The sequence below is a fragment of the Carya illinoinensis genome, chromosome 8 (assembly GCF_018687715.1).
Source record: "Carya illinoinensis cultivar Pawnee chromosome 8, C.illinoinensisPawnee_v1, whole genome shotgun sequence".
Classification (NCBI taxonomy): Eukaryota; Viridiplantae; Streptophyta; class Magnoliopsida; order Fagales; family Juglandaceae; genus Carya; species Carya illinoinensis.
The window spans coordinates 32,783,797-32,798,645 of NC_056759.1; the positions used below are offsets into that span (position 1 = coordinate 32,783,797).

The 14,849-nt window shown below is 31.3% G+C and overlaps 2 protein-coding genes across 5 annotated transcripts; both read left to right on the forward strand.

The window, feature by feature from the left end:
- The first annotated feature begins 8,180 nt into the window (after positions 1-8,180).
- Positions 8,181-13,418, forward strand: LOC122318302 (ankyrin repeat-containing protein ITN1-like). Of its 4 annotated transcripts, none has more exons than XM_043135537.1 (9): positions 8,181-8,759; positions 9,011-9,166; positions 9,452-9,625; positions 9,703-9,816; positions 10,099-10,221; positions 10,687-10,914; positions 11,286-11,390; positions 11,864-12,204; positions 12,683-13,418. In XM_043135537.1, the coding sequence occupies exons 6-9, from the start codon at positions 10,734-10,736 to the stop codon at positions 13,289-13,291; spliced, it is 1,236 nt and encodes a 411-aa protein (XP_042991471.1). In that variant the 5' UTR covers positions 8,181-8,759; positions 9,011-9,166; positions 9,452-9,625; positions 9,703-9,816; positions 10,099-10,221; positions 10,687-10,733; the 3' UTR covers positions 13,292-13,418. The 4 variants fall into 4 exon arrangements, with proteins under 4 accessions (XP_042991471.1, XP_042991473.1, XP_042991472.1 ...); XM_043135539.1 differs by having other exon boundaries at positions 11,867-12,204; XM_043135538.1 differs by having other exon boundaries at positions 11,289-11,390.
- On the forward strand, positions 8,237-8,767 carry LOC122274636. The gene has a single exon (XM_043083657.1). It carries the CDS (start codon positions 8,237-8,239, stop codon positions 8,765-8,767), a length of 531 nt encoding a protein of 176 aa, XP_042939591.1.
- Positions 13,419-14,849: the final 1,431 nt, after the last annotated feature.

The window sequence follows — 14,849 nt, forward strand, 5'->3', positions numbered from 1 at the left end:
CTTCATTCTTCTTCATCAATCGGTGCCTCTCTCTCTCTCATCACCCTATGATCACAAGAACCAAAACACAATCCACTCGCCCTCTCATCCGAACCGACGACACCATACCGTGGCCACCTAAAGCTTCACTCTCCCTTACCATGTCCTCCATTTCCATACCAAAAGAAATTTCAAATTTCATTGAAGTCTCTCGATTTCTGGAATGGAGAGCAACAATGAATGATGAATTTGCTGCTCTTCTCCAAAATTGAACATAACCTTGTCCCATTCTCTTCCTCCCTCAATATTTTAGGCTCAAAATGGGTTCTAAAATCCAAGAGAAGGGCTGATGGCTCCCTTGAACCTCGCAAGGCTCCCCTTGTGGCCAAGGGATTTCACCAATAGCCCGGATTGGATTACGGTGAAACCTTTAGCCCTGTTATAAAACCGGTCACCATTTGTCTCATCATTTCTCTTGCAGTTACTCACAAATGGCATCTACACCAACTGGACATTCATAATACATTCTTTCATGGTGACCTTGAAGATGATGTATACATGCAGCAACCTTCGGGGTTTGTCAACCCAGTTTCCAAGCTCACAGATCGACTACTTCATTTCGGTTTCACTGGATCCAAGTCTGATAGTTCTCTATTTATTTTTAGCAATAACTCCAATTGTGTTTATGTGTTGATATATGTTGATGATATTGTTATTACGAGTTCAAATCCAACTTTAATAACTCAATTTATTAATACTCTGCGTGCTTACTTTTCTGTAAAAGATCTTGGATCTCTACATTATTTTTGGGGCATAGAAGTTTCAAATACTAAGTCTGGTATTTTTCTTTCCCAATCTAAATATGTGTCTGATATTCTCCTTAAAACAAATATGCATCAATCTAAATCTGTGTCAACTCCACTTTCGGCCTCTGAAAAATTAATTAACTTGGATGGACTTGCCTTTGAGGATCCTTCCGTGCATCCTCTCATTCTAACCGTCCGATCGAATCCTCCACTGTTCGCAACCCCAACCAAGTCCTCAAATCCCCTACAACAAGAGGTATGGGTTAAATTCCATTTATTTTTACCGATTAAATCATTGATTTTAGGGGGTTCGGATTTTGAATCAATCCGACCCCATTTTGTTGTTTTGGGGTTAAATGACCCAAAAGTAATCGGTAGAAATGATGGGGCTTACTCCTTAATCATTTCTACCAATTAAAATATTGGTATATTGAATATTTTGGATTTATAGATTCGGGACTGAGTCGACTCAGCCATGTCTATTTAGCTCAATCCCGTTCGAATGAGTGCAAATTCCATTCGAATGAAATTTATTTCAATTCGAATGGAATTTATGCTCATTCGAATGGAGAAGAAGTTCATTTGAATAGACTTCTTGCTCATTTGAATAGATGTTTTATGAGGTCATTCGAATGACGTTAAATTCCATTCTAATGGACTTTTACTTCATTCGAATGAAAATTTAGGCAATTCTAATTGAATTTTAATCATTCAAACTAAACATGATATTTGGCAACCCTTATTCGAACGGATTTGAATCCATTCGAATAAAGACTTGTCAAACACTGCAGCACAATATTTATGTCCTCTAATTCACTTTAATTAAATTACATAATTATTTTATAGATCAACAGTATACTAATGGCAAGTAGCAGTGGAAGAAAACGTTCCCAATCCCAGACAGGCCAAAGTAGCAAAGCAGCTCCTTCTCAGCCTACCGTGCGACCTATACTTGTTGAGCGGGAGATCATTCTAGATGACTTTCGTGATCTCACTTGGGAGGGACGGAGCATACATGACATCATCACCGATCGTGGATGGACCCCGATCTGTCGGCAGAGGGGCGCAGCATATCCTGAGATGGTCGGTGAGTTTTACCGTGCCATGGGATAGCAGTCTGGTGATGCTCTGTGCTACAACTTCGTAATCTGGAGAGTGAGTATTATCTTCTCTCCCCGTGTTATTGCTGAGTTTCTTGATATGTGGCGGGAGCCTGGTGCATATCCTATAACACTAGCACCAGAGAGAGCAGCGACTGCACTATCTGGAGAGGACACACCGGTTGCATCCTCATCGCCAGCACTGGATGTACAGACCGCAGAGTTGGATGCTAGCTCGGATGATAGTGAGCCGCGTTGAGGTACCTGATGATGGTCTCACAGACGATCAGGTTCGTGACATTGTGCGAGAGCCTTCGGCTCCTCCATATGATGGCAGTAAAGTGATTCAACAGGCCGACTGTATAGCATTTTTTAGAATACTTAATCTGATTGTCGGATATAATATTGATTCGAAAAAATACAAAACTAATTTCGAGATCGAGCGGGCCAGATTTTTGTTACGGTTAGCACTAGGGGAGCCGATTGATCTAGCATTATATTTCTTCCTCCACATTCAATCAGAGTCACGTTATTCGGGTGGAGGTAGTCTACCATTTGTACTGCTGATATCTAACCTCCTATTGCAATCAGAGGTTCAAGTGACTTCGACTGAGCGGAGGACCCCATAAATGGGGCCCATTAACAGGATCACATTCAGCAAAAGTAGGGGTCACTTGCCGAAGACTCATGCAGTATAGGATCAGCCTCCGCCTACTGATCTAGCTTCTACTGCTGCTGTCTCTGTTGAGAGACAGCCAGCTGGGGCTACTCCGAATGAGGTACGAGCTATATTGACAGAGCATCACCAAATTATATTCAGGGACTTCATTCAACCCATCATAGATAAGTTTAAGGACGTGGAAGGACGCTTACATACCTTACAGGAGGATTTTGATTTACTTAAAAATTACATAAAATTAATTTATGAATTCGTAAATATTTTAATTCATAGTAAATCATAATATATAATATATAGAAATTTTTATTTACTTTGAAAATGATAAAAAATTAATAAAAAAAATACGTATTATTACAATTTTAACAATATATCTTTTCAATTAAATAATATTGTTCGAACGAATTAATACTAATTTAAATAGATTATATTGCATTCGAATAGATTAATTATCTGTTAGAATTAAATTTTATTAGTTAGAACGGTTTTGATTTTTTAAGATGATCTAATTCGTCCTAGAATTTTCAGTTCAAACTAATATTTATTAGTTCGAATAGATGTATAAGGTTCTCCCTATTTTGAGATGAAATTAATTTCATCTCTGAAAAGTATCTTCAGGGATGCAAATTTCGTCCCTAAAAAGAAAATTTCTTGTAGTGCATGTAGAATAAAGTATTATCTTTCTTATCTTAGGCGGGAAGCTTCAACTGTAGGGGGAGCTTTTATGGATTCTTTGTTTGGAAAATACATTTCATTTTATCTCATCTCATTTTAAATTTTATTCTCAAATATCATTCAAATACAAATATTTTTAATTTCAAATTTTCAGAATTTTCATCTAATCATTACCTAATTATTATAACTTTTCCAATTAAGTTTCCAAACAAAATACAATAAAAAAATCAACCTTTTCAAATAAAATAATAATAATAATAATAATATACTAAAGTTATATTTTAACAATATTTTAGTTTTATTATATTTTTGTTTAACTTTTTTTTTAAAATAAAACATTATAATTTAAACGATTTTATTATTATTTATAGATTATTTTATTACTATTTATAGATTTCTTATCTCATTATTTTTTCAGTGAGACTATATTCTTTTGTTTAAATTAGATAAAATCTAGAATTACTTACGGTATAAAAAACTACGTGGAAAATACTTTGCTTGAGGTCCAACCCTTGCTTGGCCTCTCGAAAAACAAAAGTCTTGCTGGGCCAATGGCACCGGAAGACCCGACATTTGTTATAATTATTTTTAAAACGGAGGATATTTTTAATTAATTTAATAATGAGGATATTAAAATACTTCTTCGGCGGCTCGGCCTATTTAAGCCTTCTGTAGAAATGGTATTTTCACGTATCAGAATGTCTAGATTTTGAATTCTAACTTTTATTTCATCCAGTTAGTTAAGATGTAATTTAAACATTGAAATGAGATGATATAATTTTAAATAAAAATTAAAAGTTAAATAAAATATTATTAAAATATTATTTTTTAATATTGATATTATTTTAATATTTAAAAAAATTGAATTGTTAATTGTATTTTATATATAAATTTAAAAAATTTGTAATAATAAGATGTGATGAAATATTTTTACTATCTAAACGAGGATAATAATATATTCTATATAATAGGTTTACTTATTGAAAAAGAGTCTAGGTTGCACACGAAAGAAAATGTTAATATATATTATAAATAGACCAATTTTATTTTTTACATTAATTTAGAATTTCAAGAATGTTAGCTTGTCACATCACAAATTATTTTTTTAAAATATAAATTGATGGATAAAAATAAATTTAATTATTTAATATACATTCTAACAATGGATTGCAACTCATGAATCTTGGCAGCAGTTTGTTTATATATATTCTATTAAGAAAAAAGGAAAGAAAAAAAATATACAAATGCTCTTCAACCAGCTATCACTCTCAAATGATCAATTTTGATTATGATCAATTCGAGGTAAATGATTGGCCAAGAAATAGTGTAAAAATAGAAAGGAAGAAAAGTGATCAATTCGAAATTGATATGATTAGCCAAGAAATAGAAAGTCGAGACGCGACTGAAGAAATAGGAAGTCGAGATGCGACTGATCATGAGATATAGAATACATAACGCTTCTCTTTTGGGACAATTCTCAGTTTAAGTAACTTTTTCCTTTGTTCTGGCATGTTCTTTCGATGATGTGGAAGGCGTTTTACAGGGAAAAAATTCTTAACGTTTACAACACAAATTATATTTTTATTTTATTTGAATTTTTTATATATGGATAATGAATAAAAAAATTTAATTATTTTTAAAATAATAAAAAATATGTAATATACATAAGTTTATGTATAACAAAACTCTTTATGATAGGATTATTATCGATTTCTTTTAATCTCAATATATATATACACTCTCTTTAATGTATCTTGGGCGAGCTTCAACTGTAACTATAGTTAATCATGAATCTTTTTTTCCCTTCAATTTGCATATATATATAGGGTTAGTTTTATCCTTTACTTCAAATTTTCTAACCATAATTTATGACCGGATATATATATATATATATATATATATATATTAATTATATATATTTTTAATTTTCTCTTTCTGGAACGAACAAGGAAATGAACAATAACGAACATATTGGGTTATAATTAACTTATAATTAAAAAAAAAAATCGTGAAAAGAGATGAAAAACTATAAAGTATATATGTTAAAGAAAGAATAAAGCCACATTTGGTTTAATATTGTGTCGAAAGTATGGTGCTTTCTCTATAAATATTCAAAAGAGCCATAAGATATACATATCCTTCACTTTCTCTTTTTTAAAAGCGAGACTATCTATGTATAGTAATGAAGTGTATAAGTGCCATATAGTTACTTTAAAAAAGAATAGTGAAGTATATTATTAAAAAATTAATTTATTTTCATGTGAGTTCTATATTTATTTATTTTTTTTAAAATAATTGCACGGTATTTATTCATTCACGACTGCAATTATTATTTCTTAAAAAATAATGTAGAACATACCTTGCTTGGGTTCCAATTCTTGCATGGCCTATCTCATATATAGAGGATGATAAAAGACAACCATTTATTTATTTAATTTTTTGACAATTATTTAAATGGAAGATATAGACATTTTTTAAAACATAGCTATGAAAGTATTATTGTTGTAGGGAAATACTCTTCAATAATTTAAAATATATAAAATTATAAAAAGCAATCGTAAAATTTGTTTATTAATTATACTTTGTGATGCATTTGATTCGTTAACAATGGTTGGTTAATGTCGTCCTACAAACTTATTTATTAATTATGTATCCTATAATATTTACTATCTAGTATCTATATAAAATTTTTGGACATCATTAACGCCTCGTTTGAGAATCTATCTCAACCCATATCATCTAATCTCGTATAATTTTTTTTATAAAAAATACTCAAACAAACAATTAATTATTTTTTTTTAAATTATAAGTTGTAAAAGGGCAGCACACTTTTTTTGAAAAATGGTGGTCTACTATTAAAAATTAAAATTTTCATGTTTGTCCAATATTTATTTTTTTTTTCAAAATAAGGGCAACACTTGCTTACTCTATGATTACAAATATCATTTCTCCAAATATAAATATTTTTCAATTTCAAATGTTCCAATTTTTCATATAATTATTACCTCTATAATCATTACAAGTATTTTTTCAAACTTTCAAATAAAATCTAACTTTTTAAAATAAAAAATAATATTAAAAATTTATATTCTAACTAGTTTTTAACTTTATAATATTTTTATTCAATTTTTTTCAATCAATTTATTTTTCTAACAATTTTTAATTTTTTTTTCTTTAACATATTATATATATGTTAAAGAAAGAATAAAGCCACATTTGGTTTAATATTGTGCCGAAAGTATGATGCTTTCTCTATTAATAATCAAAAGCTAAAGCCATGAGATATACAATATATCCTTCACTTTCTCTTTTTTAAAAGCGAGACTATATATCGTTCTTTTGTTTAGGGAAAGAAAAGCTAGAATTACGTAGGTGTGAAAAGCAACGTGGAACATTCCTTGCTTGGAGCTCCAAGTCTTGTGCGGCCTATCTCACAGCTAGAGGATGATAAAGGACAACCATTTTATTTTTATTATATTTTTGATAAATTGTTTAAATGGAATATATATATATATATATTTAAAAAAAAAACAGAGCTATGAAAGTATTATTATTTCACGGATCAAATACTCTTCATTAATTTTACATATTAGAAGATGATAAAAAACAATTGTAAAAATTGTTGTGTCGTACGTCTTCGACATGGTATTTTACACTTTGTGGTGCATTTAACAAATGGTTGGTTTATGTCGTCCGATAAACGTCTCATTTATTAATTATGGTTCTATAATACTTATTATATATTATCTATATAAATTTTTTGGACAACATAAGGCCTCGTTTGAGAATCTATCTCAACTCATTTCTTCTAATTTCATTCCTAAATATCATTCAAACAAATTATTAATGTTAAATATAGTTATAAGTTATGAAAAGACTATACACTTTTTTTAAAAAAGAGTGCTCTACTATTAAAAATTAATTTTTTTATGTGTGTCTCATATTTACTCATTTTTTTAAAATGAGTGCGATACTTGCACACTCTATGACTATAAATATCGTTTTTCTAAATATAAATATTTTTCAATTTCAAATGTTCAAATATTTTATTTAATCATTACCTAATCATTACAACTTTTTAAACCGTTCAAACAAAACACAAAACGCAATCCAACTTTTTAAAATAAAAAACAAAAATAACATTACAAAATTATATTCTCATAATTTTTTAACTTTATATTATTTTTATATAATTTTTTGTCTCTCATTTTCCAAAACCTAAGAAAATATTTTAACACAAACCATTTCACTATTATTTACAATTTCATACGTCAATTTACTATTATTTACAGATTTCTCATCTCATATTATTCTCTAAACAAGCCCTAAATATTTAATAAATATTATTACAGAGTAATGTTAGATACTATTATGAGTTTTGCAAGTATCACACATTCATTTTGAAGAGAACAACTACAGATATAAATAGATTACATAAAAGTAAATTCACAAACTGACGTGACTTTACGTGATCTATTAGATTTACTCTACAATAAAAATAACTTTACAATCTGACATACTGCATCAAGTCACGTCAATTATAAATTTACTTTTGTATAGTCTTTTTATGGCTAAAGTACTATTTCTCTATTTTGAAAAAGTGTAAGGTTTATTATTAAAAAATTAATTTTTTATGTAGGTCATATATTTAATCATTTTTTTAAAGAAGTGCACGACTTTGCTTGCAAACTCTATGACTCTAAATATGATTTCTTAATCCACTTCCCATGCATCCATGGAATAATCTTTCTTTTTAGAGGTATATTTCCTTTTTATTTACATATCAAACAAAGCGCTGGTTTGGAAGTGTGAACGGCACAGGACTTGGTTTCTTGGTACAAATCACGCTGTACCCACCAGCACCAGTATTGTCATCGGCTGCTATATATATATATATATATATGTATATGTATATCCATATGTCTAAATTTTGTCTTGCTTCCTAGCTCTAGAATAGTACGTAGTAGTATACGTACATAGAATTAGAAAGGAGAGCAACAATGGATCCCACGATCACAAATGATCTAACGAATCTAGAATTGGGGCACGTGTTGTTCGAAAAGGCCATGAAAGGGAAATGGGGTGAAGTCGTTGATATATGTACGGAAAACCCATGGTCTCTAGTGGCCGCAATCACCAGGTTGGAGGACACACTGTTACACCTAGCTGTCTCCAGCGGCCAAGAGGAGACGGTCCGAAAACTCACATCTATTATCTCTGAACAGCCAAATCACGAAATGCTACTGAGGGTTAAAAATGAGAGAGAGAACACCACTCTCCATATCGCTGCACTAATGGGGAATGAGGCCATGTGTAAGTGCATAGCAAGTGTTGATCATTCATTGATCGGAGAACGTAACCATGAGGGAGAGACTCCTCTTTTCACGGCAGTGCTCTTCGGTAAACAACAAGCCTTCCAATGCCTTTACGATTTGTGTCCATCTGACGCGCGTTACAGTTGTTCCAGGAATACGCATACTGGTGACACGATTCTTCACTGCGCCATATCTGGAGACCATTTTGGTGAGTAATATTAAAAATTCTATTTCGAGTTAGTGTGTAAAGTACCTCCTCAATTTAATTAATAAGACAATATCTGTTTTTTTTAAAATATATATTAAATTTTGTAATGTCAATTAAATAGCGGATGTTTTTTGCATACCTATTTTTATGTAGATTATGAACTAAATATTCGTATTAATTAATAAATATTACGTTAATTAAGATGGATAGAGATGGAATTAATGCTTCGTTTTTTACATGTCGATCGACAGATTTGGCATTGCTAATAATTGAGTTGTATAAGGAAGTACAGCTTGTAAACGCTGTCAATGAGGATGGAATCACACCACTCCATCTACTAGCGGACAAGCCTTCGGCCTTCCCAAGCGGCAGCCGCCTTGGATTTTTCCAACGAATCATTTATCAGTGTATGTACATATATATCACCAACTCAAGTAACTCTATTTGATTTTCCTTTTTTTATTTAACGTCGGTGTTGCATTATATATTACAATAAAAATAATTTAACAATTAATTAATATGTTTCATCCTTAATTTATAAATTTATTTTTAATGAAATTTCTTTTATAATTAAAATATTTAATTTATTTTTTATATTTATATATATATATATTTTGTTGTACGTAGATGATTATCATTAATAATTTATTATCCATTCCGTACTGAATTATCCGTTGTTGTTACTTTGAAAGGCATATATGTTGACGAGTACAAGATGATGGAACCGGATGATCATTTTTTCCAGCGCTCTATGCAACCGACAGAAAGACAGCTTCCTGCCTACGAAAGGAATCCAAATAATTATCCTGAGAACTACAGAACATGCAACGACTTCTATCGATTGTTTTGGAATTTCTTTACATTTTGTATGTAACTGATGATCATTTACAATATATATCTCACGGGCTACTACTGACGGAACCTCTTGTTTCTCCTCATGAAGTACGACTCGCAATGGGAATAAATGTTGGAGCACAGACCGATGAAGAGAACCCTCAAACACACGCAGGAAATCAAGGCAAGCAACGCATGATATATACTATTCTCATGACTGTTTGTGAGTACACTAAAACTGTTGAGTTACAAGTTAATGCATATGATATGGTACGTAGAAAACATAAATTTGCTATTTTGGCACGAGAAATGGTCATTTAATTGATATTATTATAATTTCATGATCAAATCTAATATTTTATAATTATAAAAAACTGATAATCTATAGTAAAACACCAAGTAACAATGCGTGGAAGGTCATAAAATTATTTTCTTTTTATAATAGTATTATTTATAGGCCTATATAGTAGAGACATGATAAATAAATTCCTTTTATCTTCTGCAGAAACCCAATTGCAAGCTACCAGTACTGAAGCTTGGAACCGTCGATTTTTTCCAGCTAATTATGAGGTTTGCTGCAATTTTCTCAAGCTTGCAAACAGGATAGTGTTGATCGTTCTTGGAGGAGGTGTGTGATCTGTAGAATTATGTACTTCTATTAATGGAATGTTCACAAAGATTTTGGAAATAATTAATGCATTTCGTACCCTTTTATAAGCAACAAAAGAAAATAATACACACATACAAATTATATATAATGAAAAATGCTAGATGTACTTAATTAAAAAAATAGTACTTATAAAAAAATTATAAGTTTTTCATATGTTAGTAATTATTGATATGTTAAAAATCATGAAATTTGAAATTCAAAAAAAATAAAAATTAACAAAATGAGTCTAGATCTTAACTATATTAATTACCTGTTTTTATTTTATTTTTTATCAGCGTATATATATATATATATATATATATATATATAATATATTATACTTTTATAAAATAGCTTTTTTTTTTAAAAAAAAAAAAACAAAAACAAAAGAGAGAAAAATATCTTATATTTTAAAGTGTTTTCTGTCTTTACGACGTTAAAAAGGAATTCCCACTATAAAGAAGATATACAAGGAGAAACGGCAGCACACAATGTCGATTCAGATCATGAACAAAATTTTAGAGGGTGTTAAAATGTCCGAATTTTATCACGCTGGGAAGAAGCCCTCACAACAGTCAGATAAAGCCAAAGATACCTCCAGAAAAGAAGATCAGGAAACAAACCCATTAGATGCGATTGATGCTCATGATTCTGAGGCTGAGAACAGAGAAGGTATATTAACTATCCACGATCACTCATATTTAGTTCTTTCTGATATATATGCGTACAAATTAAGTTCCCAATTACATGAGATCCAACTTTTTCCCTGCTTATAAAGGACATCATGCATGTTCTGTAATTAGTAGCCACTATAGCTTGTTCTAGTTGATAATGCAGGTGCTTATAATCCATTCATATCACAATCATTTCATGATCTCTCTTTCAAGAAGATCATCAGTTTGGTTATCAAAAAAAAAAAGTTTGATCTGTCTGCGACAACTCTGCGTCTCTTCTTAATTAAGTAGACTTATACGTAATGATCAGCTATATTAACTGTATATATATTTTTGGATTAACCTAATTTCCTTGTAAAAACTAATTAGAAGGGGTGGGAGGAATTAGCGATGGCACAGGAAGGAAACATGAAGCTAGCAGCCAGCAAACCAATTCTACCGGAGGGAATAATAAAGATCAGTCCGTTGCAGATGGTAAGTACGTCCTAATTTCCTATAAAGACTAGTCTCTTGATCTAAGATTTGTTAAGGGGGCTTGGAAATATGAGAATTTTACTAATATTAATAGTAAAATGATTTGTGAATAATAGTGAGATAGTTTGAATTAAGTATTTTGTTGGGTTTCAAGAAATGAGAGAGAAAATATTGAATAAAAAATATTATAAAGTTAAATATTGTTAGAATATAACTTTTAATATTATTTTTGTTTTGAGATTTAAAAATGTTGAATTATTTTTTATTTTTTATTTGAAAGTTTAAGAAAGTTGTAATAATTAATTTGAAAAAGTTGTAATTTTTAGTTGGAAGTATTTCTATTCGAATGATGATTGTGAAGTAAAAGAAATGAGATAAAATGAGATATAATAAGATGAGAGGGAAATTGTTTCCAAAAGTAAATGTTGTTGTACGTTGTTGTTACCGTACTAAACTCTCGCGTTAATATTTAGCAGGGAAGAAAATAATGACAAAAAATGAGACTGCAATATTAATCGCTGCTAGAAATGGTGTTGCCGAAATTGTGGAGAAAATTCTGGAATTGGTTCCGGTTGCCATACAAGATGTGAATGAAGATAACAAGAATGCAGTGCTGTTGGCGGTAGAAAACAGGCAACCCCATGTATATAAAATCTTGCTGCAAAGAAATATCCTGAATAGAGACAGCGTGTTTCGTGTAGTGGATAAGGAAGGGAATAGTGCCTTTCATCTCGCGGCTAAGCTTGCAGTCTATAAGCCTTGGTTAATTCCTGGGGAAGCCTTGCAAATGCAATGGGAGATGAAGTGGTATGAGGTACACACAAATACATATAAGAATTATATACATGACACACAACTTATAAATTGGTAATAATTTTTTGTCAGGTATACGTGTGTTCCTATTCTAGAGCCGCATTTAATTAATCATACCCTTATATTTCTTTATTCTATTAACTATTATTACTTCATGCATGCTACATCATATATAGGATAATAAAAAGATAATAAATAATATTTTTTTTAGAAGTGTTATTGTATTAATAAATAGATTTTATAAAAATTAATTCACAAGAAAATATAGTTTCTTGTAATGTATTGTGTTTATATTACTATAAAGTAACTATATATATAATCTGATATATTACAAGTTTATGAAATTATTTTTATATAATCTTTTATAACTAAAATATTTCTTATTTTATTATTCTCTATTAAGAGATCACTTAAATGCCTGTTATATACCTTTGTAGACACAAGAACATACCAATTAATGCTTGGCTTCGTGCATGCAGTTTGTGACGTCATCAATTCCCTCTAACTTCATCCCGCGATACAACAACGAGCGCAAGACCCCCGAGGAAGTGTTCATCGAAACTCATAGTACCCTCCTCAATAAAGGTAGTGAGTGGTTAACCAAAACCTCCCAATCCTACTCGGTCGTCGCAGCACTCATAGCCACCGTGGCCTTCGCCACCTCCACCACGGTGCCTGGAGGTGTTAAGCAGGATACCGGCATTCCAACGCTGGAAGACAAACCTGCATTCCACCTCTTTGCCATCTCATCACTTGTTGCTCTCTGCTTCTCGATCATGGCCTTGGTCATGTTCCTTTCCATCTTAACATCACGAAATCAAGAGAAAGATTTCGGAAAGGACTTGCCTAGGAAGCTTTTGATAGGTTTAACGTCGCTGTTTGTTTCCATAGCTACAGTGTTGATTTCGTTCTGCTCGGGACATTTCTTTGTGGTACAAAATAAACTGAAGTATGTAGCATTTGCAGTGTATGCAGCGACGTGCCTACCAGTAACTTTTTTCGCTGCAGTGCAATTTCCGCTATATTTTGATCTTATACATGCTACCTTTAGGAAGGTGCCAGGACGAAGCTATAAGGCAACTCTCTAATGTCCTTTTTACCAGTTGTTTCCTTTTCCTCTCAATTTGCGTATGTGTGATTTGTTTTTGACAAAAGAATGAAAAAGGAATCGTTTGTCATGATATATATATGAAATTAATATTGGGCTAGATTTCTTTGTAATTGGTTTTTCTATCTCGCAAAAATCTCCCGTTTATGATCGCTTAGTAAGTATCATTGATAAAGAATGGGTTTTTGCATTTATATTGTACCGCTTGCTTTAAAAAACTACCAGCATATATATAATATAACTTTAGCTAGTGCATGCCATTGCAAGTTGAGTGTATTAACAATATAATACAAATAATTAATTAAATCTATAACTTATTTGTTATATCAACTTAAAATTTTGAGATAAATGGTAATTTCACATAGTATCATTAAGCAGGGGTCTGAATGAGTTTGAATCTTGATTTTACAACATACCTACATTTAATTAAATATTCTACGTGTTGAGTTTACTCATTGAAGGAGAGTCTAGCACATAGTACGTTAGAGTGAGTGTTAATAATATAAACTTTTCGAATATATGTTGATTTCACAGTATTTTCCAGATCCATTTTGGGCTTGATCTAAGCCATTTGAAGTCTAATTTCAACAATCAAATAGTATTTTCCAACTATATGGATCATTCCGGACTCATCTGTACGGTTAGAATTTTGAAATTTTTTGTCTAAATTTTCTAAATTCAAATGGAAGGATCTGGAAGAGATAGGAGTGCTGAAAATGCCAATAGCTCCGAGCGTCGGTCCACAGTGTCAAATGCCAAGTTGGAAGTTGTGAAGTTCGATAGAACAAGCAACTTCGACATGTGACAGTATGAAGTTATGGACGTTTTGATCCAACAAGAGTTGGATATTGCGTTGGATGAAAGACCAGATGATATGATTGAAAAGGATTGGAGGAAGCTTAATAACCAAGCTTGTAGTACAATCTCGTTATGCTTTACCAAATAATAGAAATATTTTGTCATGAGAGAGACAAATGCTAGAGAACTTTGGCAGAAATTAGAGGATAAGTTCATGAAGAAGAGCAATGAGAGTCGTTTGCACTTGAAGAAAAAACTCTTCAGATTCCAATTTCGTGAAGGTATTTCCATGTCTGAACATCTGGATAGTTATAATCAAATTCTTGCTGATTTATTAAACTTGGATGTTGAAATCCAAGAAAAGATAAAGCTTTACTTTTGTTAAATTCCTTGCCTAATACATATGAGCATTTAATTACTACTTTACTATATGGGAAGGAAAAGATCAGTTTTGATGATGTATCTAGTTCTTTAATTAGCAATGAGTACTGTAGAAAAGATAAACAGATACAACTAGATACATCAAGTGAAGCGTTAATAGCAAGAGGGAGACCACAGTCAAAGTATCCCGGAAAGAAGAAAGGTTTTCAATCAAAAACCCGAGCCACATCACGTGGTTCATCAGTCGAAAGAAAACTCACCAGAGACAAGTGTTTCTTTTGTCGCAACAAAGGACACTGGAAGAACGATTGTCCCAAGTTGAAGGGACAACAGCAGAATCAACCCACCACAGACAATGT

Excerpts from the sequence above, each read along its gene's own strand:
- LOC122274636 (XM_043083657.1), top strand. The coding sequence starts at position 8,237 with ATGGATCCCACGATCACAAATGATCTAACGAATCTAGAATTGGGGCAC.
- LOC122318302 (XM_043135537.1), top strand. The coding sequence starts at position 10,734 with ATGTCGATTCAGATCATGAACAAAATTTTAGAGGGTGTTAAAATGTCC. Across the intron at positions 11,391-11,863 it reads AGATCAGTCCGTTGCAGATG|CAGGGAAGAAAATAATGACA; the intron begins GTAAGTACGTCC and ends GTTAATATTTAG. Across the intron at positions 12,205-12,682 it reads GGGAGATGAAGTGGTATGAG|TTTGTGACGTCATCAATTCC; the intron begins GTACACACAAAT and ends TCGTGCATGCAG.